The sequence below is a fragment of the Caenorhabditis elegans genome, chromosome X (genome assembly GCF_000002985.6).
Source record: "Caenorhabditis elegans chromosome X".
Lineage (NCBI taxonomy): Eukaryota > Metazoa > Nematoda > Chromadorea > Rhabditida > Rhabditidae > Caenorhabditis > Caenorhabditis elegans.
In genome coordinates this window covers 17,074,422-17,097,289 of record NC_003284.9, presented here as the reverse complement: position 1 = coordinate 17,097,289, position 22,868 = coordinate 17,074,422, and the positions used below count along the sequence as shown (strand labels likewise).

Genomic DNA, 22,868 nt, shown 5'->3' with positions numbered 1-22,868 from the left:
AGTTTTGCAAGCCATCTCTAAAAACTTCCATAAAATGATCACGTTCTCTAAAAGCACGAACTTTCCAAATGGTCGTCATTGTCGAACAAATTAGAACTTACTGAAAAATTTTGAGACATTAAAACTTGAATTTCCCGTCAATTTTTTTTCTGGAAGAATAGCTCTGAGAATTTTCATGAAAAATGTAATGAACCAAGGGCGTTGGTTAGCATTAGCAAGGACACTCTTGGTATACCGGAAACGGTTATCATAAAAACGATCTGCTGGCAACAACCGCATCAGATTTGTCTTTTCGATAATAGGAACTAGATTATAGGATTGAAAAATTCCGAGTTCCAGTTAGTTTTCAAAATGGAATAAGATATAACATCGCGGAAATATGCAGTAATTGAGTTTTGAAAATGTTCTCCTTGAAAACTGCACAAGAGATGTATTCTTGAGATATTTCTTCTTACATATAAAATTATTGCTCGAGGATCATATTTACAATTTTTTTGATTTTGAAAGAGTTCTCAGACTAGTGATCTTCCTGTGCGTTTGAAGAAATTTTTAAAATGATTATTCATTTATTTTTGTTGTTGTTATTTTAACCAAGTTTTATAGAGCATCATTGTACTTCTTTTCAATTTTGAATACATACATGATTTGTTAACAATGCTGTCATTTCAAACTCTGAAAATCTGCGTTTTCTATCTGTCTCTTTTTCCTGACTCACATGATTCAATTCTCTCAGTGAAACAAATCAACTAACAATGATGAACCCAAAAGAAGAACCTCGACCATTTTCAATAGTTCCCTTACCGCGTCCACCACGTCCAACAACTCCACTTCCACCAATCTCTCATTGTATCACAATGGCTGACTATCTACTGTTGGAAAACACAAAATTCCACAAAACCGCCACTCGAGCGCCAAAAATCAAAAAAGTGCTTCTATCACTACTGAAAGATCGCCCAGAAATTTGGGACAGAAAAGCACAATTTTCGGCAAAGAACTGGCAAAATCTGGGAGTTGAAGTTTATGAAAGAACAGGATACATTGTAAGATGTAAGTTCGAGACTTATAAAACTTTTTTTTAAACTAGAAAATCATACATAAAAAAGTTTTTCAAAACACTAAAAAGCTGAATGCGCTCAAAGTTTGTTGCTTTTTAGACAACTGCAAACATTTTATTCAATACCCGACTAAATAAATAAAAACCAAATTACCAAAACTCAAATCATATAGCAACAAATACAAGATGTTTTCAAAAAAAAATTTTTATCGAAAATTTTTGAATATTCATTGTTTTAAATTTCATAAATTTGAAAGTTTGAAGGCCGGATGCTTTTTTTTAATACTGATTTCTTACATTTCAATTGTTACAAATACAATATTTGCAGCATATACATAATACCCTAGTTTTTCAGCAAACGATCTTCACAAAATGTTAAGAACTGCAAAAGTTGTGTTAAAGAACAAACTTCGAACGTGCATTGGGATCAAGAAATTGGATCGTGCTGCAACAGAAACTGAGCTTTGGAAATGGGAATATTACCCCCACTTCATCTATTACCGTGAGACGCTAGGACACTTCGAGGCAAATCTTCGAGGCGAGCCCTGGGATGGAGAAGCTCATATTGACGACGACGATGATGATATTATTTACGAGGGATATTGGGAAGCCGATAAAAATAGGTTAGATTTTTAAATGTTTCTCTTATAGAAAAGTTAGAAACATTATAATTTTTAGCAGCAAACTAACATCTGAGACACAAGACAGTGTTGATGAAACCATAGTGGAGGAGGTTCCACTGGAGCCAGACACAAACGTTTTCGACCGCGAAGAAGAAGTAGTGACGTTCAGAAGACCAGAAGCATTTGCAAGAGCTGTTGATAATCACTTTGGACCACCAACGGAACATTTGCCAGACTCATCAGCAAAAATCTATTCAACAAATATTGTGCGTTTTTATAATATAATAGTTATAAATTGCAAAAAAAGCCCCTTTTTAAAAGTAGTGTGTCGCAAGTGATATTACAGTCTGAATATGTATATTTAACATATTCCAACATGACAGAATTCTACAATTGAAACTTTCAAAAGTTTCAAATCTTGAAAAAAATTCCGTCAAATTTTTTGTAAACTGCCAAATACACCAAAAATTTGGAGTTTTTCAGTGATATTGAGCATAACTGCAAGTTGGAATCTCTAAAACGTTTAGATACGAACAATCGAAACACAATTAAAACAGAAAACGTGTAGAAATTTTTTTAAAATTGAACTTAAAAAACTATTATTTGCCAAAACTGACGGTTCACCAGTTTTTGATTATAAAGAAAAATAATTTCAAAAAAGTTAAACTAGTGTATTTTTTCACTTAGAAATTACACACCTTGCTCCACTTTGACAAACTTCCCTTGTTTGTTACGAAACTAGTGCAAAACACAGTAAGGGTCTCCACTTAATTTTCCATTTTCCATTTTCCCACTTTCTCAATATTCAGAACATTCAATTTTGCTGCTATTTTCTCCATTATAAAACGAAAAAAAATTCAGAAATCCGCTTCATGCGCACCGGAGAGCACTGAACCACCGAAAAGCGACAACAGTGCTCAGCATATTGGAGAACAAGTACATCGGCTTTTTGCTCAATACCCGGAACGTTCAAAGCTGTTTAGAGAAACGCTTTTCAAGACGATTCTTGCACTTGAAGAGCCAGAATACGAACATGCTGCAGAAGTATTCACTGATTTGGCACAATCTGAAACTGCAAAGAGAAGACGACGATCAGAAGCTACTTGGCAAAACGGGCAGTAGAGGAAAACAACACGAAGTAATTTTGAAAAATACTCATCCGAATTAGGGTTCCATCGTTATCTTTCCAAGAATCTTTTGATTTATTTTCTAAATCTTGATATATTTTTACTCGATCTGATACGTTTGTCCATCTTGTTCATTCTAGTCATTACTCAATATTTTTGTTATAAATTAATTTCACAAATGTTATAAATCAATTTCTCATAGTTTTCAGTGTACCGAGTGAAGTTCCCGATTAAAAACAAAAAAAATGAGCTAAACATGTTTCATAAGAAAAAACTGTGCGTTCTTTTATTTAAACAATTACAAAAATACAAATTCTCAGCGTTTTAAACTACATCTGAATTATCTTCAATATTTTCGTAAAACCGAAAATTCCAATATTTCCTGCTTTTATTGTCGAGCATTGGCAAATCTCTCGCTGATATTCTTCCAGTTGGCAATCTGAAAATTTTTTTATATTAAAAATCGACGCTTTCAAAACTCAAAAATCACCTTCCAAATAGCATGGACATAGTCTGGGCGGACATTTTTGTACTGCAAGTAGTAGGCGTGCTCCCAAACGTCAATTCCAAAAAGTGGGACCATTCCTTCCAAAGGATCCTGGTTTGCACAGGTGGCGATCTTCAAGATTTTGTCTTTCTTGCAATATCCCAACCATCCCCAGCCAGAGCCTTGAACCGCAATAGTGATGTCAGAAAGACGTTTTTGCAAGTTATCCAGGGAACCGAAGTCGCGCTGAAACAATGTTTTTTCAAATTTTTTTGAAAATTATTCGACCACTATTAACGAAAATGTTAATAAAGAAACATCATATGCTTTTATAACACTACTCGTTCAACATGAACTTCCCAAAATTCTTCTTCAGAAAAATATTTTTAATTCTAATTTTTTTTACCTTAATAGTGTCCATCAGCTCCTTTGAAGGTTCTCCACCATCCTTAGCCAAGTTGGTCCAGAAGATAGAATGATTGATGTGTCCACCACCATTGAATTTCAGCGCTGGTTGGAGAGCAATTGCTTCTTTTAGATTCCCTATATACCAAAAAAAAAATTCATTTCAAAATCTTCTGATTAAAAAACCTTTCGAAACAGCCTCGTGAAGTTTCTCCTCGATCTGATTGAGATTGTTCACGTAGGTGGCATGATGCTTTTGATGATGAAGCTGCATGATTTCATGGCTGATTACAGGTTCCAAATCTGCATAGTCGAATGGGAGATCTGGGAGAGTGTGCTTGGAGCGGACGGCGAGAACTCTGAAATGAAAAAAAAGGTGAAAAAAATTGTAAGACTGAAGATACGGATAAAAATCTTTTTTTTCCAAAATTGAGAACATTTCGGTGTCAGCACAGGATACAAATACTCAAACACTTTAGGAAATGAGTAAAATTATTTGGAATTTTAAAATTTCAAGTTTCAAATATTTTAAAAGTAGTATTTCCTAGATATTTTCAGTTTAACACAAAATACAAATATTGCTTTCTAAACCATTAAAACAATCAAGCTGAAAACTGTTTTAGATGTCTTAATTTAAAAGGAGCTTGCAAAAATTAATTATTAAACAATTATTCTCTATTAAAGTTTTTCTAAATATGTTTTGTTTTGGTATAAGTTTTATCTATAATACCAAAAAAAACCAATTTTTAAACGAAAATTTCATTTTGACTTACCCCGCAACCGGTTGAACAAGCTTTGAAGCAGTGCGAGCAGTAGATTGCAGCATTTTATTCACTGAAAATTAGAAGATTTGACAAACGGTCACTTTTCTCGAACAGAAAAAAACCAAATGAAAGGAAAAAATGCATTTCGGGACGTTAGATAGGAGACCAAAAATCTTGAAAACGCGTAAACAACCCGCACTGGCAAACATGCAAGGCCAGCACATTGTTGTTGAGAGAAAGAGATGGAGAGGAGAGTTGTTGTGTGAACCTTTGTTAAGAGAACGTTTTTGCAGAAGTTTTGAATGAAAAAAAAAACAAGAAGTTGTTTGACAATATATTAGATGATTTAGAATTGAAGCAATATGCAGTATAAAAACAATACAAATTTGATCAAAGACCTCATCAACAGCAATAGAAATCAGTGAACAGTTAACCCACGAGAACAAAGTAAACAAAGTCAAAGGTCAATTTTCGGTTTGAAAAATTGTAGAAAACAATTAGAATTAACACAAAATTATCAACATCTTGCTGATGAAATATTCAAAAAAAAACACAAGAAAATGCCAGATTGAGCAACTGCTTTGAATAGTTGTATAACTTTGTTTTATTAATCAGCCATTAGAAAGTTCAAATTCTGAAAAATGTTTATTCTTGGATTTTTTTTTCCTGAAATAAGATAGTCAAACAGTTTTTATAAGTGTTATGGAAGTACCTTTGTGTTATCGAAAATGTAGTATTTCGACACAAATTTTTTCCGTTTGTCAAAAATTTCGGATTTAACAGTAAATATATAATATCTCAAATATTCGAGCATACCACCGACAAACATTTCCATTTCTTCTAAAAATTCAACATTTTAATATGATGTTCCCCTGCGAAATTTCACCTACTTTTTATCAGGGCATCCAAATATTTTTGGAAAACATTTTCATATTTGCATAGTCACTCCAAGGGAAAACATTGAATGTTTTTGAAAATAATTCTCAACCTCTCTGAATCACTGCAGATTTAAATTTGGAAGTTTTAAGCAAATATTTTTCACTTTCAAAAATGAACCACGCTTTCTCAAAGAAAAACATATAAAAACGAATGTTTGCAACGACTTTTTTCTGCGAATATGACTTTCCTGCTCGTTTTGCAAATTCTGCTATTTTTAAGCTTGGATAAATGCCAAGATTTTCAAGAAATTGAGCTTGGTATCAATAATGTGAACTTGACCACAGAAGGAAATCTGATTGCCAATTTGTATCAAGTTATCCTGAACTCAACAAACGAGGTATACGTTGTGCAAATAGGGGAGGGGGACTATGAATAAAATCTTTAAAACTTTTTTTAAAAATTTTTTTCAAATTTTGGTAGAGGTTCACATTTAGTGTCCGAAGCGTAAACTTTCAGCCTCCTGCAATTCGAGTTTCCGTCGACTCACTAGCTGCAACAATCAAATATCCATTCACAATGACAGTTGTTCGTGGAAAAACTGTTCATAATGTTGCTGTAAATCAAGGAACTTGATTCTCGTATTGTTAAAAAACATATTCCAGCTCCCACGCATACAATCTCACCAAGGAAAAGAATTTCAATATTGGTTCGCCTCTGACACACTGTGCGATGAGGACAGATCAGCGGAGCAGGTAAACGTTTAGCAAAACTCAAATCGCACTTTATCCAAAATGTTTAGCTCAGCCAACCTGTCCAAATATCAATTGCAAGTTCTCTTCCAAGTTTGTTCAACTTACGTGTGAAGTCGGTTAACAATTTTATTATTGGGTGAGTTAGAAGATTCTCAGGTATGTAGAAATCTTACTGCAACTTTCAGAAATAAAACATTCAAGTCTAAAGGAAGTCCATCAGAGCCACGATATTACATGTAAGACAATTTTATAGTTTTTTGATAACTCATTTATACTCAGACAGGTGCGAGTCACGGCTAACCGACTCAAAATCACTGTTAATTAGCTTTTTGACCAGATATAGAGTCAACCTGGCTAGCTCTGGTTTTTTGCTAATTAGCTCTGGTTTTTTGCTAATTAGCTCTGGTTTTCGATACCGAAAATGAAAAACTTTTTTTGACAGTTTCCTGTCCCCGCAGTTGTTCCCCCCTATTCTAACCCTGCCGTCCCATTCTGGGATACCGCGTCTCCCACATCTTGCTCTCCCTGTCATGTCCGGCTCTGTTTCTGCTCCCAACCCGCTCTTGTCAAATCAAATGTATTGATAATGCAAACTCTAGAACAGTGGGATTACTTTTACGCTAACGCATTAAATCAAAAGAATTAAAAAAAAAAGAATTAAATGTTTTTAAAAAAATAATTCAGGTACACGTTCCCCGATGACGTGGACAAGGTGGACATCCGTGTTACTTCACCTAGCGAGATTTGTGGGAAAATTGTTGCTCGACGAGTTAATGTAAATTGATCTTATCAAATCCTTCCAATTTATTATTTTAGTGCCCTTTGTTTGACGCATCCGGCCTTTTGGAGCAAAGCGAAACCTTCTTCTATCAGTCGTTCACCACGTTTGCTGGTTTTTCGTTGAAAGTTGAAACTTGAGCATTTTGAATCGAAATTTTATTTAACCGTTTCAGAAAAGTGTCATCGGCCGGCAATTTCATTTAGCTTTCACAGTGCATCCAGATGAAACTTTATGTGGAACACCAGACAGTAAATAAAATTGTTTAAGACAAAACGATAACTTGCTTTTTAGACTTTTTTGACATTCCCAACAATCCAGCAAGAATTAAATTAGCGGTGATTTCAGTGACTCCAGTGAAAGGTTTGAACCGTTTGTAATTTGTATGTAATTTGTGGATTTTAGTTGGCAACTTTTAAATGTCAATCTGTTTGCATAAAAGCCCAACGTTGATAAAAATTCCCCCAAACTTTTATTATTACCTAAACGATACTTCTCAGATAACCTCTGGCTTCCACTATTTCCTATACTGTTATATTCAATCAGTATGTCCACTGTTATCATGTTAAGTGAGAACTCCTTTTCTCAATTAATTTCAAAATGTAAAATTTTCAGCGTACTTGAAATACAAATGGCTTGACCGACGCGAAAACAATGAGCCTAACATCCTCGATGGAACGGATTCAGAGGGAAACGTACTTGTGGATAAAATATGGTTATTTGATAAGCCTTCTATGATAGTTAGTCATAAGGAGTATCAGAAACTGAAGCTTGTGAAGGATTCCAAGTACTTCAAGTTAGTTTTCCTCGACCTTAGACAAAATTAACATTTTTTCAGCTTCTTATTTTTTCAAATCTTCGGATCAATTCTCCCCTCATTAACAACTCTCTTCGATAAACAGAAAACTTCAAACAATCTAAACTTCTGCTATCTAAACTTTCTCTGCTCTTTGGAATTTCTCTGTTTCAAATCCTTCAATTCAATGACAAGTGCTAGCAGTCTCGCAGTCATCGGAGTTTTGAATTTGATAATTGTTTTTCGCGAAAAGATTTTCTCTTTCAAAATACCACGACTACCAACCACTCATGGACTGCAGCAAAGAGACGCTCCAAAAGTGGTTTGTTTTCTGGGATTGGTTTCAATGGGTATTCTATGGACAATCACGAATAATTGTCCACACAGGACCACTATTCATCTTGGTATGTTTTTTTAAAGAACCTGTTGAGAAATACAAGCCTAAATTGGTACTAAATCTTATTTTAATACATTTGAAATACATTTTCAAGTAGAATTGCCCTTTATCAAGTTAGCATCAGTCGAATTACCTCATTGCAAAGATTTTGAGAAAGATTCCGATTTTGTGGTTGCATAGAAATGTGTGCCTTTCAAAAAACTAAAGTAGTCCATTTTTAGAACTAGAGAAAACTACAGTATCCCTTCCCCATTGTAAACTACAGTAACCAAGTTTATTTATAAACTATGTACAGTGACTCATTTCCCTATATGGACAACTGTTTACATTGAGGAATAATAAACTGATTAATAAAATTACGTGGAATTTTTTTTGAAAATGAAATATTGAAGCTCTAATCTTTTCCTAGATATGTATACCAGTTCGTGGATCTTCTACGCTGCTTTCATGTGGATTTACTCGAAAAGACATGGCGTTCGAAAATGGCAGCAGTTTTTCATTATTGCAGTTTCATCGATTTACGGATGTCTTACTTTGGCGGAAAATGTAAGTTTCCAAATTTTTAAATCGTAGTTCACTAAACTTTACAAGTTTTAGATGTTTAATGTAAATAGTGTCTCAAGATGGGTTGTGAAAATATTGTTCTCTCTCACCGCAATTTCCTCAACAGTTTACTTTTGCTATCAGTACTTTTATGAGGTAGGCGAAAATTTACTGAGAGTTGTTGATCACTCAAAATTTTTAAGAGGCCTTCCGGGCTTCAAGGGAACCAATGGATCACACCTCCTTTCGAGAGTCCACAGCTTTATCTGAGTGATGCAAATGGGATATACAACCCACTTCGCTCAAAAGTTGTATTGATCGTGTTGCTGATATGCCTCTCAGTTGTCTGGTGAGTAGCATGTACTCCAATTATAATTTCAAAATTGAATTTCAGCGCAATTCTACCTCTGCTGACATCTGAAAGCGCGAGTAACTCGGCGATCATTTGTCTTGGAAGAGGTCAAATTGGAATATACCTAGTTTATTACGCCGTTCAAAAATGCCGATTTGAGAGACAATCCTTTACTTTGTTCTATAAAATCTGCTGTACTCTCATTTTCATTGTCTTTATGTTAATGGAATGCCTAAATCGTTACCTCGCCAATTTCATGTTAACCTACAATGTTTTATTGACACCTGCCAAATCCCGTCAGCTCAATATGGATTGTGTTCTCCCGGGAATTGACTTGAACGACCTGCGGCATTACAGCTGCGCAGTTGACTGTTTTTTGTTTATTTGTCTAATGGATTTTATCGATTCTAATATTAAAGACGTTCCTAAAAAGCATATTTTTGTATTTTAGATTTCAATTAATAATTACTAATTTGTTAATAAATCTTATTTTCTTACGGATAATTGTGTACAGAGTTTCATGAATGACTCACCAAATTGCATCAAAAAATCCAATGATAGTAAGCAAATAATAACCCGTGGGTCCACCCTAGGAACTCATGGGTCCACCCTAGGAACCCCTGGATCCACCATGGGAACCCGTGGGTCCACCCTAGGAACCCCTGGATCCACCATAGGAACCCGTGGGTCCACCATGGGAACTCCTAGATCCACCATAGGAACCCGTGGGTCCACAATAGGAACCCCAGGATCCACAATAGGATTGTTACACGAAAAAATAGATTGTTACACGAAAAATAGATTGTTACAGGAAAAAATATATTGTTACACGAAAAATAGATAGACGACCATCATTAAACGATGGGTTTTACAAGTTATTTTTTATTGTTTAATCATACAATATAACATTGTTAATATAACACATTTAGTTGTTTTTCTAAATACTCGATTAAATGATGGTCGTTTTACGATTCTATATTTGCGTCTATATTTTTAAGGTCTTTTTTCAATATTATTTTCATCTTTACCAACTCGTCTAGAATTATATTTATTTTATTAAATTCATCTTTATTTCCAGCTTTATATGATCCTATTGATAATCGTAGTAAATCTATAAGTGAATTAGGATCCGATGGTAGAAAGTCAATTGAACTTCCTGTTTTCGCTGATGTACTAGGTATATCACTATTCGTACTAGAAATACTACTTGTAAATACTGTTGGAGCTGGAATACGAGTACTAATAATACTAGGAATAATACTTCCACTAATAGGTAACAGTATATGTTCTTTAATAAACTTCCACTTTTTACTAGAATCAGAATTAAGTTTAGCTCCTCTAATATTTTTATCAAAACCTTGATATAATGCATCAGAACACAATAACATATTTTTATAAGTTTTAATATCATAATCATGGATTATTATTGTATCTGGTGATTTTTTAATTAGTAATTGAATTAGTCCTTCAGTTGCATCATAATCAGTTTCATTAATGGTTATAGTATTATTATCAAATGTAATTTCTTTATTACCGAGTGTATATTTATTATTAATTTTATCAAATCTAATTGAATACCCAGCGTTACTAATATCAATCTTACTTTGTAAATACGGATTAATTATATCACTATTGGAAATGTTACTATCGGAAATATCTATACTTTGATCCTTTTCATTATCAATTTCAGGTTCTTCAATTTTAATATTTTTGAAACTATTTAATGTTTCCATAAGTTTCTTTTTCTCATCTACTAACTCGGTATGTATTTTCATATTTGATTCTAATATAGGTTTAAATAATTCTACCCTATTATGTTCCAATTTTACACGTTCTTCGTGTTCTTCATTATCTCTATTCTTTGGTTTGCTTCCTCATTTGAATATGTTTCTCAACAATTTCATTGCGCTTCTTGGGATCGTATATGTCTATGAATGACATTTATGTACTTAAAATTTTTTATTAAAAATGGAAGTATTAATTTGCAGTAATAAATCGGATACTTTAGCTCGTGGAAATTTTACGAAATAATGAAATTAATATTTAATTACTTGTGGTGTTTGCCGCCCTTCGGGCGTGCGGCTAACACAATATCAGTAAATATTTGGTCGCCTCATATATGAGTGAACCAAAATTAATATAATAGAACAATCATGTATATTAAAAAAACCTCTCCAACATATAAACTCTTTCCACAACTCAGCGTTCAATATTTATCTTATTTAAGTACTCAAATCTCTATTATTTCCCGCGGGTCCGTAAAGACCCTCCGGAAATAATCACGTAAATTACATGTAGTTCTATCATTTTGAGGTTGAGTAAGTACCATTCACAATTGCCTCGTCTTTGTCTTTTTTTTAATTCTCATAGTTTTGTGTTAACGATTTGATTTTGTATTAATTATTTATTCAAGTTTCATAAGTATAATACCCTTCTTCATGATAAAAGAATGTGTGATCAATCAGGGTAGGTCCAACGCGACTACCAACTCTATTAGGAATGATTCTTTCCAACCCTACATAATAGAAAGCGTTCTATCTAAACTCCCACCCAAATGCGGGTTCTCCCCCCACTGCGCAAATTACTTAGTACTGAAGAAATGTGCCACCCCGCTCGCACTGCCTCTTTCTCTAATATTCCATCAATCATTTGCTGAATCTACTATTCCCGCCCGATGGAAACAGGCAATAATCATCCCTATTCTCAAAAAGGGTAATCCCTCATCCCCTCACAACTACAGACCCATCTCGTTGACGGACCCCTTTGTGCGCGTAATGGAACGCATCATCTGCTCCCGAATCCGCACAGATTTTTCCCATCTACTTTCCCCCCCATCAACATGGGTTCTTACAACTTAGAAGCTGTCCTTCCTCTCTAGTTCGCTCCATTACTCTCTATCACTCTATAATTAGACAGGAAAAATCACTTGACATTATTTTTTTCGATTTTGCCAAGGCGTTCGATAAAGTCTCCCATTCTATCCTCCTCAAAAAACTTGCTTCATTTGGATTAGACCCCCTCACTTGTTCTTGGTTCAAAGAATTCCTTAATCAAAGAACGTTCTCAGTAAAAATCAATAAGTTTTTATCTAGAAACACCTACCCCATTTCTTCTGGAGTCCCGCAGGGTTCCGTTTCGGGCCCTCTTCTCTTCATTTTATTCATAAACGACTTACTGATTGATCTTGAACATTCTATAAATGTCTCCTGCTTTGCGGATGACATTAAAATCTACCATCACAACCCTTTAATTATCCAACAATCTATCGACACTATTGTTAGCTGGTCCAAGAAGAATGAGCTGCCCCTCGCCCCTGCCAAATCTGCTTCCCTTTCTCTGGGTTCCCTAAACACCAACCACTCATACTCAGTTGATGGTGTACCCATAATCCCCTCTTCTATTGTTCGCGACTTAGGTCTTGTCACCGATCCCAAGCTTAAATTTGAGGCCCACATTGCCAAAGTTAGTTCCCTAGCCATGCTTCGGGCTAAACAACTCCTAAAAGCATTCTCTTCCAACTCACCTCACTTCTACGGGTTTCTTTTCAAAACTTACGTGGCTCCAATTATAAATTACTGCGCTGAGGTTTACTCTCCCTCCCCTAATTCATTGCTTTCGACTAAACTTGAGAAACCTCTTAGACACTTTACCAAGCGCGTTCTGCAACGATGTAATACTAAATTCTCCTCTTATGAAGATAGACTGAGCATAATGAAACTCTTCTCCACCAGACACACTAGAATTAAAGCTCAAATGAAACTACTCTATAGATTCCTCACTGGATCGTCCCACTTCCCTAGTCTTAATCAATTTGTCTCATTTGCTAGCTCTAATAGGCACCCTATGATTCTCGTTAGAAAGGACAGTTGCACCGCTCACTTTTTCGCCCAATCAGTTCCCATTTGGAATAATCTCTTTAAAAACGTCCCGGTTTTCCTCTCTCCTTTCCAATTTTCTCACTTTCTCGATCTTCACATTCCCCGGTATTGATACTATGTGATCCCGAGTCCATGTTCTTTTCTTTATAATTCTTCATTCTCTATTCTTCTTGTTTTATGATTCTTACCTCACCCATTTCCCACACTCGAGATGAACTCTTGCTGGGTTTGTCTCGTTTTATTAATTTATTTTCTCATTAAACCTAAATTGTACTACCTTTTTTAATGTATTACCTTTTTTGGCTTATGTTGAAAATAAATCAATCAAAAAAAGGGTACGTTCGGTAGTATAACTAGTATATACTACTTAGCCAAGAACCCCAAACTTGGCAACTTCCTTAAAAGGAAATTTTAACTTCGATTTATATGAATAACAAATCTCCTCACAAGAGAGGATTATGTTAATCAAATCAGGGAAACGTTCGGATAGCAAGCTACCTTTAGCCATGAACCCTACATGGCGACCTAACTTAGAGGCCTTAACTTCGATGATCACATTTGAAACATAAACATCACAATTTACAACACAAACATATACTAATTACAATTAAAGTCAACATAGAACATCACAAGACTACACAAGACGACACAAACATACACTAAATACAATTAAAAAATACCAATAAAATAATACAATTAAAATACATATAAATTACAATAAAAGTACAATAAAAATAATAAAAATAAAAAAAAATAAAAACGAAGTCGACGATGAAGATGAAGATAAAGTGAAGATGAAGATAAAGTTGAAGATGAAGTGAAGATGATGATAAAGCCAATTGTGAGCTGGAATACAAATAATTTATTTATTTAGTACGTTCGCCGCCCTTTGGGCGGGCGGCTAATAAAGTTATAAACATACCTTAAAAAGTGCATGTAGTTGATTATATGGGAAGAAGTAAAATTATATTCGAGTTTGGATGTGCTAAAATGAAATTTTTTGTAATAAAATGATAACTAATAATTATACCATAATTATCCTTTGTTAGTGCCGGCCGACAAAACAATTAAGATGACTCCTCGATTCTCTAAAAACATTGTTTATTATATGACTAATATTACTATAAAAATTACCTGCTTTCATTCAATTACGATAAAAAATAGTAAAAAATAAAAAGTCCTGGTAGAAGAGCAGGATTATCAGAAAATAATGATCGATTTAGATCTACTGATTAGTGTTCAGGATGTTAGAATAGGTCACCGAAGCGACATCGATCAATACAGAGGAATGGCAAAAGTTAGGACGAGCAGCACAGTTTTCAATTTAAGATAAGAATTTCTATCCCTTTTTTCTATCTCTTTAATGTTCCAATCAAAATTGAATCCATTAACGAATATTGAATTGTATGAGTCAGCAAAACAAATAAATATAAACAATTTTAGAGGTGTCTTCATGAGAGACACATTACCGAAACAAATTAATGAAATAGAATGTGGAATTGTGAATTTAGATATAAATAAGAATAATGGTACTTATTGGGTGTGCTATTATATAAATCCTGAAAAGTGTTATTACTTTGATTCATTTGGGGTAGATCCACCAATTGAAGTAATTAGGTATTTGAATAGAGAAATAGAAATGTCAAACTTTCAAATCCAAAAATTCAATACTCATCATTGTGGATATTACTGTCTACTGGTTCTGAAATTATTAGAGAAATACGATTTTAAGGATGTAATATTGGAATTAATTTGATACAATATAAACATAAGCACTTAATTCTCTATTATTTCCGGCGGGTCTCCACGGATTCGCGGGAAATTATCACATAAATCACGATATTATCCATCATTTTAGCCGGTGAGGAAATGTGTCCCAGCCAGTTTGGGTGGGAAAAAATATTTTGTTAATTTAGGTGAATATTTATATGAAAGTGATGTATTTGTTCCAGAAAGTACTTGTCCTAGGGTGTGGGTGGTTTGGGCTGTCCCAGGAAAGCCAGTTTTATACTACTGTCCCCATAAATATGGGCAACCCTGTATGGTCTTTTTTTTGTTTACAGTGAAATTTTAGCATTTTTTCAGGCTTGTTTCTGAGCTACAAATTGTTGTAATTGAAGTTGCCGAAGTTGCCAAACCAAAATAGTTTTGGCAACCGGCAATTGTCGAAGTTGTTGGACTCAAAAATTTTCGGCAACCGGCAACTTGGTTGCCCTGGTCTCCAGCAGGTTCTCGCAGTCTTAGCACAGTCTGTTTCTGGCCTTGGCTCGGAATGGATTTTTGAAAATTTCCTGCGTTAATGGCTTGCCGTGATTAGCTAAATAATCAGCAGTTGCCGGATAATAGACGTGATGTAAGACTTTGAACACATAACTTGGTTTTTCTTTGGTTGTTTTCTTCTCTAATCGTATTAAATTTTAATTATTTATTCAATTCGAAACTCGTAGTTTAATGTTTTGGTGGTGAGCAATGGTCCAAAACTTCGCACTTGAAACGATTTCTTGGTGTACAGAAAGCCCATTGAATTTCGTTATAGCTCTTGTCAAACCTCTGAACAATGCAAGACTTAAGCTTCATGTCACAGTGACAGCCGGCAGTTCTGAGTTTATGAAGTTTTTTTTTTCAAAGTTTGAAAGTTGTACACTCACGTCCATTGGTAGCCATTTCTTTCAGAGTTACACCACTCATTGGGTTCCATGTTGTGAATACAATCTTGGTCTGTTTCGCAAGGCATTCCACTGAAAATGTAAAATGTGAGATTATGTGGTAATTAGTCTCAATAGTTTTTCAAACTTTTAGAAGTCAAGAAGCAAGACCGGATTTCATCAACGAAAATACTGTCCGATGTTTTAGTTTTTTCTCCACTCACATTCCAGCAGTTCTCACAAAATGGCCTCCCAAGCAGTCATAGTTTGGATTTTGGCTGGTACTATCTTGAACACATCCATGTGTTGAATAGAAGTTCACTGGAGGAAAGCATCGAACATCTCCTGAAGTTTGTTTTTACACAACTCATTTTTCGATAGAAAAAATGTAATCATCATCAATGAATAAGAGGTAATTCAAAGTTTTCTCGTCTCGGAAAAAGCTTGAAACCATTGTTTCACAATAAACTTTTGATAATTTGACAACAATTTTAAAGCTTATGCAATATTCAAAAAAAAAAAGGTAAAACTATCTCACTTGCTTGTTCGGTTACGGCGATTATACAGGCCAAAAGCAACAAAACTTTAGAATACATTTAAAATATTCCTGAATAATTTTTTTTCTAATAAAATTTCCCAGAAATGCTTCTTAGTCAAACACTTCTTTCTTTTATAATTGTTTCACGAAAAAGTTCTGACTCAACATTAGGTACTTTTTCAACAAAATGATGCGGTTTTGTTTCTTTCCAGCTATTGTCCGGTAGCTTTGAGTCACCAGAAAAAAGTTAAGGAAACAATGTTCCATTTCCAAAAAAGTAAAAACATATTTCTCAAAAAACCTGAAACATGTAGGCTGATTCACAGGGTTTTCACAAACTTTGAGTTTTCTTCTGAATATGAAAGTGGAATAAATTGACCAGAATACAAAACAACAGTTGATTAATCGTCGTGAAATTTCATTTCATATTTCCCTGTAAAAAATGGTAGGTTCTAAAACTGAAATAAAATCAAGAACTCAAAAAATAGACTAAAATAAGAAAAGTCAATATTAGACTCCGCCTTTAACGTGGCCGTTGTTGAATAAAATAGAGATATAAAAACCGAAATTTCATTTTAATTTCCAATTTTGGTCTTCTGCTCTTCAACTCTGTTGATGTATTTTTTGAACTTCAAAAAAACATTACATTCTGTTGAAATTCAAACTTATTTTTTCAAAAAAATTGTGTGTTATTCATCAAATATCGGTCATAAGATAATGAAACCAAGTTTTGAAAGTTCTCATCTGAAAATGCTATTGCGATAGGACACATAATTGAAGGTTTTATCAGGAAATGGCATGCGCGTCTCAGTATTTAGACAAAGCTCACAAATTTTTATTAAAAAATTTATTATTTGAATAAAAAATCTACTAATGCTATTTCCAATATTTTCATTACTTATTGTAACTTTAAAACTCGGTGATTGTCGTGAACGTAGGTCAAAAAGTTATTGTAAATAAATTGTTCTAGGGTTTTTAAAATAAGATATTTGATAGCGTAAAATGCTATCGACTTTGTCCAAAAAAATTGAAGATAATGAAAAACGTTTTTTAAGTATTCCATATTGTGGCTCTTAAATTATACCTGTTTCAAATAGTTCACTTACGCGTCAGGATTGCTCCAGAGCTGAATATTTTTTGTAACTATAGTGTAGCGCTGTTCAAAATGTTTTAATTTTTCCAAAAAAACCACAACCAACCACACAAAATTATACAATATTCGATGAAAAATTGATGTTACAAGAAAATGGTGTATGTTAATTTTAGCACATTGTCAAAAACAATAACTTTTCAGAAGGACCACCACCCGAGGACAGCGGTTTATTCAACCCCTTCGAGTACTATTACGATGTCTACATAAATGAAACAACTATCACTCTACCAGCTTTAAACCCAGATTTCAAAATTTTTCAAGCCCTTTATATAACTGGAAATATTCAGCTTAGTATAAGAGAGCTGACCGTTTTCTTGAAGGAAATTGACACGTTTCGTTACGGAATCCGTATTAATAATACGAACTTGGAAACGTTATCGTTTCTGAGACCGTATATGGTTAGCTCTTTGGATGATACAAGTTAGTTGAAATGGATTGAAACTACACTTGTTTCAGTCCCGTTAACTTCCTTCACGTCCAATCAACAGTGATATGAATCCTTCCGACCAAAGTCATAAAGATTGGAGAAGGCGAAATTGAAGGTATACCAACTATGCTGGTTGGTAGTTGGTACATCAGTGTAGTTGTTACGTAGAAACTGTATGTACCAACTATAATGATGTGTCAACTACCAACCAGCATATTTGGTACATCTTCAATTTCGTCATCTCCAATCTTTATGACGTTGGTCGGACGGATTGATGTCACTATTGATTGGACGTGAAGGAGATTTATGGGGCTGAAACAATTGTGGTTACATTAAAGTCGTATTCTTATATAGTACACATTAAAAAAGTTGCCCTCTGTGAAATTTCTAAAACTCTTTAAAATTTTTGAGAATGCTTCCTAAGAGCAATGACCCCTAATGCCCTTTTGAATAATGTAGAAAATGCCGTCTAAGAACATGATTCTCTCTAAATTTTTGCCCCTGGGAGTGTGCGCAGAAATCAATTAGGATAACTCTTAATATGTATTTTTTCAGAAAACTCTATTGAAATCACTAATAATGCAAATCTAGTTTCTTTGGGTATGGACTTTGAATATTGTGCATTTTGTTTCGACAACTTGGTGATCACAAACAACCCGAAACTTGACTTGAAAAAGGATTGCGATGCAATTATTTCAATATACTCATCATATAGAACGATTTCCAACAATTTTGCGGACTGTGGTTGTGCAATTACCGCTGATTTCAATAAATTTGTCACAACTCTGACGCGAAACTGTTGGATGATCATTGGAAATGTGACAATTGATCAAAACTCGGATTACAAGGTTTTAGCGGTGAGGATTACTAAGTTGTTTTTTCCTAAAAATGCCTTCATTGATACAAAAGTAGCATGACGTTTTGTTTTTGAACTGTTCAAAATACAAGAGTGATAAGAAATTACGAAAAGTTTCATGATTCGTTTTCCAGTTTTGAAAACCACAGCAACTTTATTGTTTTCATACAATAACCCCACAGTTTACTATAATACCCCGACGCTATCTTTACGGTTCCTACTTTTCCCACTATCCTAATTAAATCAGCATCATAACCTTTGTCAAACCCAACTCAATGACACTTTACACGTCGAAAACCCAAACATTTTTATGACTATAGTAATACAGTACTTTTACACCCCTATGTATAGTGTATGTATGTATAGCATTCCAATATGTACGATTTTTTTGCATTTGCATTATCGGTGCATTTTTTAATTCCGATCTTTAAAAACCAACTATTAAAAATACGAAGCTATTTGGCTGTATTCCCACTGTACCCATACAGTAGCATTCCGAAAGTCACCACAATTCAATATCACTTTGAAGATAAAACACCCAATGATTCTGAAACAACAGTAAGCCTACCGTACTCCAATGGGACTCCTATAGTTGCTCAACAAAATTACTACATTACAACATCATCCCAATTATATCACTTCGTCAAACCTACCTCCAAACAAATGTCATTTCATACGTCAAAAACCCAATGTTTTTTAAACTATAGTATTACCGTACTCCTACAGTACCCCTAAAGCCTCACTTTCTGCATTCCGAGATGTACGAGCTTGCCGCTTGCACTTATCGTTTTCCGCGAGTGGTTACATAAATTCCATTTAAGTCATGCTGCAATGGGGCGTTGGTAGCTCAGTTGGTTACAACACCAACTTGCAATCGACAGGTCACGAGTTCAAGTCCGCCCTAGTCCCCTCAGGTTTGCTCAGCCTGGAGATTTATGTGTATTCATTGGGTTGCCATCAAACCCAATGTCTTATGTCGATGGACGAAACAAAATCGAATGATCTATTCTGGAGTTGGAGCTTATCTCTACTCCCGAAAAAAAAAATTTGCGCTTTCGCGCGTTTTAGCTATTCTGGAAAAAAGATTGGTTGTATCTTAGATACATTCCTGTACATTTTCTATTTGGGCTATCATATATTTTGTTGTTTTTTTATTTGTATTTTAATGAACAACATTGCTGTTGGAATATGTGAGCAGACAACATATTTAGGCAGATGTTTGACACTGAAATATAGTTTTTAGCTTTCTTTCGAGTGAAACACTAGTTCAATCGCGCATGATCTACCGACAGAATTATCTAGCGAAATATTGAGAAAGTATGTATGGTAAAGAAAAACAACAGAATTTTTTAATCAAGTTTTTTTACCAACCTTTTCAAAAAATTCAGGAAAAATTGGTGAATGTAACAAGAATAAGCGGTGGCCTATCTATCAAAAACACAAATTTCGAAGATCTTTCCTTTCTTAATTCAATCGAATGGATTGGGTTGAATGCCTACAAATCAGAGTATCTTGCCTCTATTACAATATCAAACAACGCGAACTTAACTTCTCTGAAAACAAACTTCAAACGTGATGGTTTATACCTAACAGTTCGGGACAATCCGAAATTATGCATGACTACTCAGAATTTGGATAACTTGTTCTATGGGCTGTCTTTGGATTCTGATTTGAATATTAATATATGTTTCAACGAGAAGACACCAGATTATTGGTGTGATCTTCCTGAATCTGGATATTTTTCGGTAAGCAATATGTTGATAGACCTATCAAGTCGCCATCAAAAAGGAGTTTTTAAAAAATTGAAATCCATTTTTTATCAAACTAAATATGCTTTTTTGTGACCATTTTAGGAATTTCCAGAAAAAAAATTGTTAGTTGTTACATTCCTCCTTAAAAATTGAAGTTTTAATCAAGTATAACTCCACATTTTTCCACTTATTCGCATTTTTTTACAATCGTTTTTTAGGACCTGCCTGATGGCTGCAAAAATTTAACTGGCAATCTTCTGATCGACGATCACTTTGATTTCAAAAACTCTTATAAACTACATGACGTCGAAAATATTTACGGGAGCATTACTATCCAAAACAGCTCCATCAGAAACTTGAACTTTCTTCCCAATCTCAGCAGAATCCGATCAATTAAGGACAAGGTGGCCCCATTCATTGCCGTCAATAATTCCAAACTTTTTGAACTTTTTACTACAATGCAGTTTGAAGGAGCTGAAAGTGGAGTGGCGGTGACTGTGGAAAACAATGAGTCCTTGATGGTGCCTGATATATTATGTTCTTTTTTTCGGACTAGAAAATCTCCAATTGTTAAGGATAACTATGACAGTTGTGGTAAGTCAAATACAATTTAGTGAGATGACATTATTAAAACAAACAAATGTTGCAATAATTTGTAACGTCAATCATTGTATGATAGATGATGAATGTACTTTTTCTCGTCTAAACGTTTGTCAAAAAACGAAATGAAAAAAAAACGGACAAGACTAAACTCAATTTTACAGGCACCGGAGAAAAACCTTCAAAGCACGACAAATATTCTCTGAACGTTGACGTTTTCCACGGACTTCCAGTTTTCAAAGACGTTTCAGTTGTCGAAACAAATCCTGATAACGGAGGAGTCCACAATAATCCTTGGACCAGAAACACCACGGATTCTGAATATTATACGGACGAGGAGACAAGTACTGAAAATTTTTGTATACAACCTTTCACAATTGCTTCTTTTGCGCTTGTGGTGACCTTTCGATGTTATTTGAGATAATCATTGATTTTGAAGCTATATTTAAAATTTGACTGATATATTTATATTTGTTTTATTTGTCTCTTTTCTAAAACAAATTTTTTGTAACTATTTATAAACAAACTGCCTGTGGTGTCCAAGAATAACATTTGTTTCTTTTTTCATTTTAAATTATATAATTCAATATTAAATTTTTCCATTAAACTGAACGTAAAGTAGCTACACATTTTCACCATAAAATTCAAAATGGCCATTCTCAAAAACCGTTTTCTTGATTCTAACGTGTTTTTTAAATTCTAGTCTAGCCTAAAATTTTTTTTTTAACTGAATATAATTGTTGAGGATCTGCTCAAATTTAAAGAGACTAAGCAATTAAATAAAGTCTCATGGTTCGGAACTTTTAGCTATTTAAGTCATTTAAGTCATGCTGCAATGGGGCGTCGGTAGCTCAGTTGGTTACAACACCAACTTGCAATCGACAAGTCACGAGTTCAAGTCCGGCCTAGTCCCCTCAGGTTTGCTCAGCCTGGAGATTGATGAGTATTCATTGGGTTGCCATCCAACCCAATGTCTTATGTCGATGGTGTCGAAACGAAATCAAATATGGTCCAATCTGGAGTGGGAGCTTAACTCCACTCCCAAAAAAAAAAAATTTTTGCGCTTCTGCGCTTTTTAGTTTTTCTCAAAAACATGACATCGGTGCATATTTTAATTCCGATCTTTGAAAACCAACTTTTAAAAATACGAAGCTATTTGGCTGTATTCCCACTGAACCCATACAGTCGCTTCCCGAAAGTCACCACAATTCAATATCACCTTAAAGAAAAAACACCGCGAGTGGTTACATAATTTCCATTAAAGTCATGCTGCAATGGGGCGTCGGTAGCTCAGTTGGTTACAACACCAACTTGCAATCGACAGGTCACGAGTTCAAGTCCGGCCTAGTCCCCTCAGGTTTGCTCAGCCTGGAGATTTATGAGTATTCGTTGGGTTGCCATCAAACCCAATGTCTTATGTCGATGGTGTCGAAACGAAATCAAATATGGTCCAATCTGGAGTGGGAGCTTAACTCCACTCCCAAAAAAAAAAAAAATTTTGCGCATTCGCGCGTTTTCGTTTTTCTCAAAAGCATGACATCGGTGCATTTTTTAATTCCGATCTTTGAAAACCATCTTTTCAAAATACGAACCTATTTAGCTGTATTCCCACTGTACTCATACATTCGCATTACGAAAGTCACCACAATTCAAAAAAGGTTACAACACCAACTTGCAATCGACAGGTCACGAGTTCAAGTCCGGCCTAGTTCCCTCAGGTTTGCTCACAAGGGAAGCCTTTCAGCTTGTCCTCGGACTTCCGAATGAGACCTATTTTATTCGAAAGAGGACCTTAACAACTTTGTGTAGAACAACTTTGTAGTTGATCACTTTGTCATAAAAATTTTTTTGACAGAGATATAGGTATCCGAAGTGGACGCCTTTTTTCGAACATAGGGCTACTACAATACCTCAATTTTGGATCTTAAACTCGTTTTTGAACATTCTGATTATCGAAACCTCCAGTTTTGCCTGGAAAGTTTTCGGAAAAACATTTTTTTTTGAAAAATTTTGTAAATAAAATAGGCATGCACAGCTCATGAAAAATTAAAAAAAAATTATAT

At 34.5% G+C, this 22,868-nt stretch overlaps 5 protein-coding genes, 1 non-coding gene and 2 pseudogenes across 10 annotated transcripts; 4 read left to right on the top strand and 4 right to left on the bottom strand.

Moving 5' to 3' along the window:
- The first annotated feature begins 731 nt into the window (after positions 1 to 731).
- lido-1 (Myb_DNA-bind_3 domain-containing protein) lies at positions 732 to 3,007 on the top strand. The gene is made up of 4 exons (NM_078364.6): positions 732 to 1,047; positions 1,410 to 1,677; positions 1,733 to 1,943; positions 2,539 to 3,007. Exons 1-4 carry the CDS (start codon positions 753 to 755, stop codon positions 2,797 to 2,799), a joined length of 1,035 nt encoding a protein of 344 aa, NP_510765.1. The 5' UTR covers positions 732 to 752; the 3' UTR covers positions 2,800 to 3,007.
- sod-3 (Superoxide dismutase [Mn] 2, mitochondrial) lies at positions 2,984 to 4,537 on the bottom strand. Its single transcript, NM_078363.9, has 5 exons — positions 4,470 to 4,537; positions 3,883 to 4,055; positions 3,698 to 3,834; positions 3,295 to 3,537; positions 2,984 to 3,243 (listed from the first exon to the last, which is right to left on the bottom strand). The coding sequence occupies exons 1-5, from the start codon at positions 4,520 to 4,522 to the stop codon at positions 3,193 to 3,195; spliced, it is 657 nt and encodes a 218-aa protein (NP_510764.1). The 5' UTR covers positions 4,523 to 4,537; the 3' UTR covers positions 2,984 to 3,192.
- C08A9.3 (SID1 transmembrane family member 1) lies at positions 3,991 to 9,408 on the top strand (the record flags this gene model as incomplete). 2 transcript variants are annotated; one of them, NM_001270354.2, is made up of 16 exons in its annotated part: positions 3,991 to 4,084; positions 5,856 to 5,954; positions 6,002 to 6,091; positions 6,139 to 6,227; positions 6,277 to 6,327; positions 6,776 to 6,866; positions 6,908 to 6,997; positions 7,045 to 7,120; positions 7,164 to 7,232; positions 7,370 to 7,438; positions 7,485 to 7,665; positions 7,708 to 8,069; positions 8,472 to 8,608; positions 8,660 to 8,761; positions 8,809 to 8,954; positions 9,000 to 9,408. In NM_001270354.2, 16 exons carry the CDS (start codon positions 4,061 to 4,063, stop codon positions 9,406 to 9,408), a joined length of 2,085 nt encoding a protein of 694 aa, NP_001257283.1. The 2 variants fall into 2 exon arrangements, with proteins under 2 accessions (NP_001257283.1, NP_001257284.1); NM_001270355.1 differs by lacking the exon at positions 3,991 to 4,084 and adding an exon at positions 5,578 to 5,736.
- C08A9.12 lies at positions 7,824 to 7,971 on the bottom strand. Its single transcript, NR_072934.1, has one exon. It is a non-coding gene; the product is annotated as an Unclassified non-coding RNA C08A9.12 (non-coding RNA).
- Positions 9,409 to 12,434: 3,026 nt separating the features above from the next.
- Positions 12,435 to 12,947, top strand: C08A9.2 (annotated as a pseudogene). The gene has a single exon. A coding segment is annotated over exon 1 (513 nt).
- Positions 12,948 to 13,547: 600 nt separating this feature from the next.
- Positions 13,548 to 14,128, bottom strand: C08A9.11 (annotated as a pseudogene). Its single transcript has 4 exons — positions 13,970 to 14,128; positions 13,866 to 13,923; positions 13,758 to 13,820; positions 13,548 to 13,681 (listed from the first exon to the last, which is right to left on the bottom strand). Coding segments are annotated over exons 1-4 (414 nt in total).
- A 1,119-nt stretch (positions 14,129 to 15,247) lies between these two features.
- Positions 15,248 to 16,111, bottom strand: C08A9.10 (DUF19 domain-containing protein). The gene is made up of 4 exons (NM_001047753.6): positions 16,019 to 16,111; positions 15,705 to 15,825; positions 15,484 to 15,573; positions 15,248 to 15,434 (listed from the first exon to the last, which is right to left on the bottom strand). The coding sequence occupies exons 1-4, from the start codon at positions 16,074 to 16,076 to the stop codon at positions 15,284 to 15,286; spliced, it is 420 nt and encodes a 139-aa protein (NP_001041218.1). The 5' UTR covers positions 16,077 to 16,111; the 3' UTR covers positions 15,248 to 15,283.
- A 493-nt stretch (positions 16,112 to 16,604) lies between these two features.
- Positions 16,605 to 21,229, top strand: irld-23 (Receptor L-domain domain-containing protein; the record flags this gene model as incomplete). Of its 2 annotated transcripts, NM_001373627.1 has the most annotated exons (6): positions 16,605 to 16,702; positions 17,313 to 17,591; positions 18,154 to 18,455; positions 19,843 to 20,199; positions 20,424 to 20,799; positions 20,970 to 21,229. In NM_001373627.1, the coding sequence occupies 5 exons, from the start codon at positions 17,567 to 17,569 to the stop codon at positions 21,227 to 21,229; spliced, it is 1,320 nt and encodes a 439-aa protein (NP_001360626.1). The 2 variants fall into 2 exon arrangements, with proteins under 2 accessions (NP_001360626.1, NP_001368734.1); NM_001381181.1 differs by lacking the exons at positions 16,605 to 16,702; positions 19,843 to 20,199 and having other exon boundaries at positions 17,567 to 17,591.
- Between the last annotated feature and the right edge of the window lie 1,639 nt (positions 21,230 to 22,868).

Bases quoted from the DNA above. Each gene is read 5' to 3' on its own strand.
- lido-1 (NM_078364.6), top strand. From the start codon at position 753: ATGATGAACCCAAAAGAAGAACCTCGACCATTTTCAATAGTTCCCTTA. The intron at 1,048-1,409 runs GTAAGTTCGAGA...CTAGTTTTTCAG, and splicing joins AACAGGATACATTGTAAGAT to CAAACGATCTTCACAAAATG. The intron at 1,944-2,538 runs GTGCGTTTTTAT...AAAAAAATTCAG, and splicing joins AAATCTATTCAACAAATATT to AAATCCGCTTCATGCGCACC.
- sod-3 (NM_078363.9), bottom strand. From the start codon at position 4,522: ATGCTGCAATCTACTGCTCGCACTGCTTCAAAGCTTGTTCAACCGGTT. The intron at 4,056-4,469 runs GTAAGTCAAAAT...TTTTCATTTCAG, and splicing joins CTTGTTCAACCGGTTGCGGG to AGTTCTCGCCGTCCGCTCCA. The intron at 3,244-3,294 runs GTGATTTTTGAG...AAAAATTTTCAG, and splicing joins ATGTCCATGCTATTTGGAAG to ATTGCCAACTGGAAGAATAT.
- C08A9.10 (NM_001047753.6), bottom strand. From the start codon at position 16,076: ATGTATTCTAAAGTTTTGTTGCTTTTGGCCTGTATAATCGCCGTAACC. The intron at 15,826-16,018 runs GTGAGATAGTTT...AACAAACTTCAG, and splicing joins CGCCGTAACCGAACAAGCAA to GAGATGTTCGATGCTTTCCT. The intron at 15,435-15,483 runs GTGAGTGTACAA...TCATAAACTCAG, and splicing joins AGAAATGGCTACCAATGGAC to AACTGCCGGCTGTCACTGTG.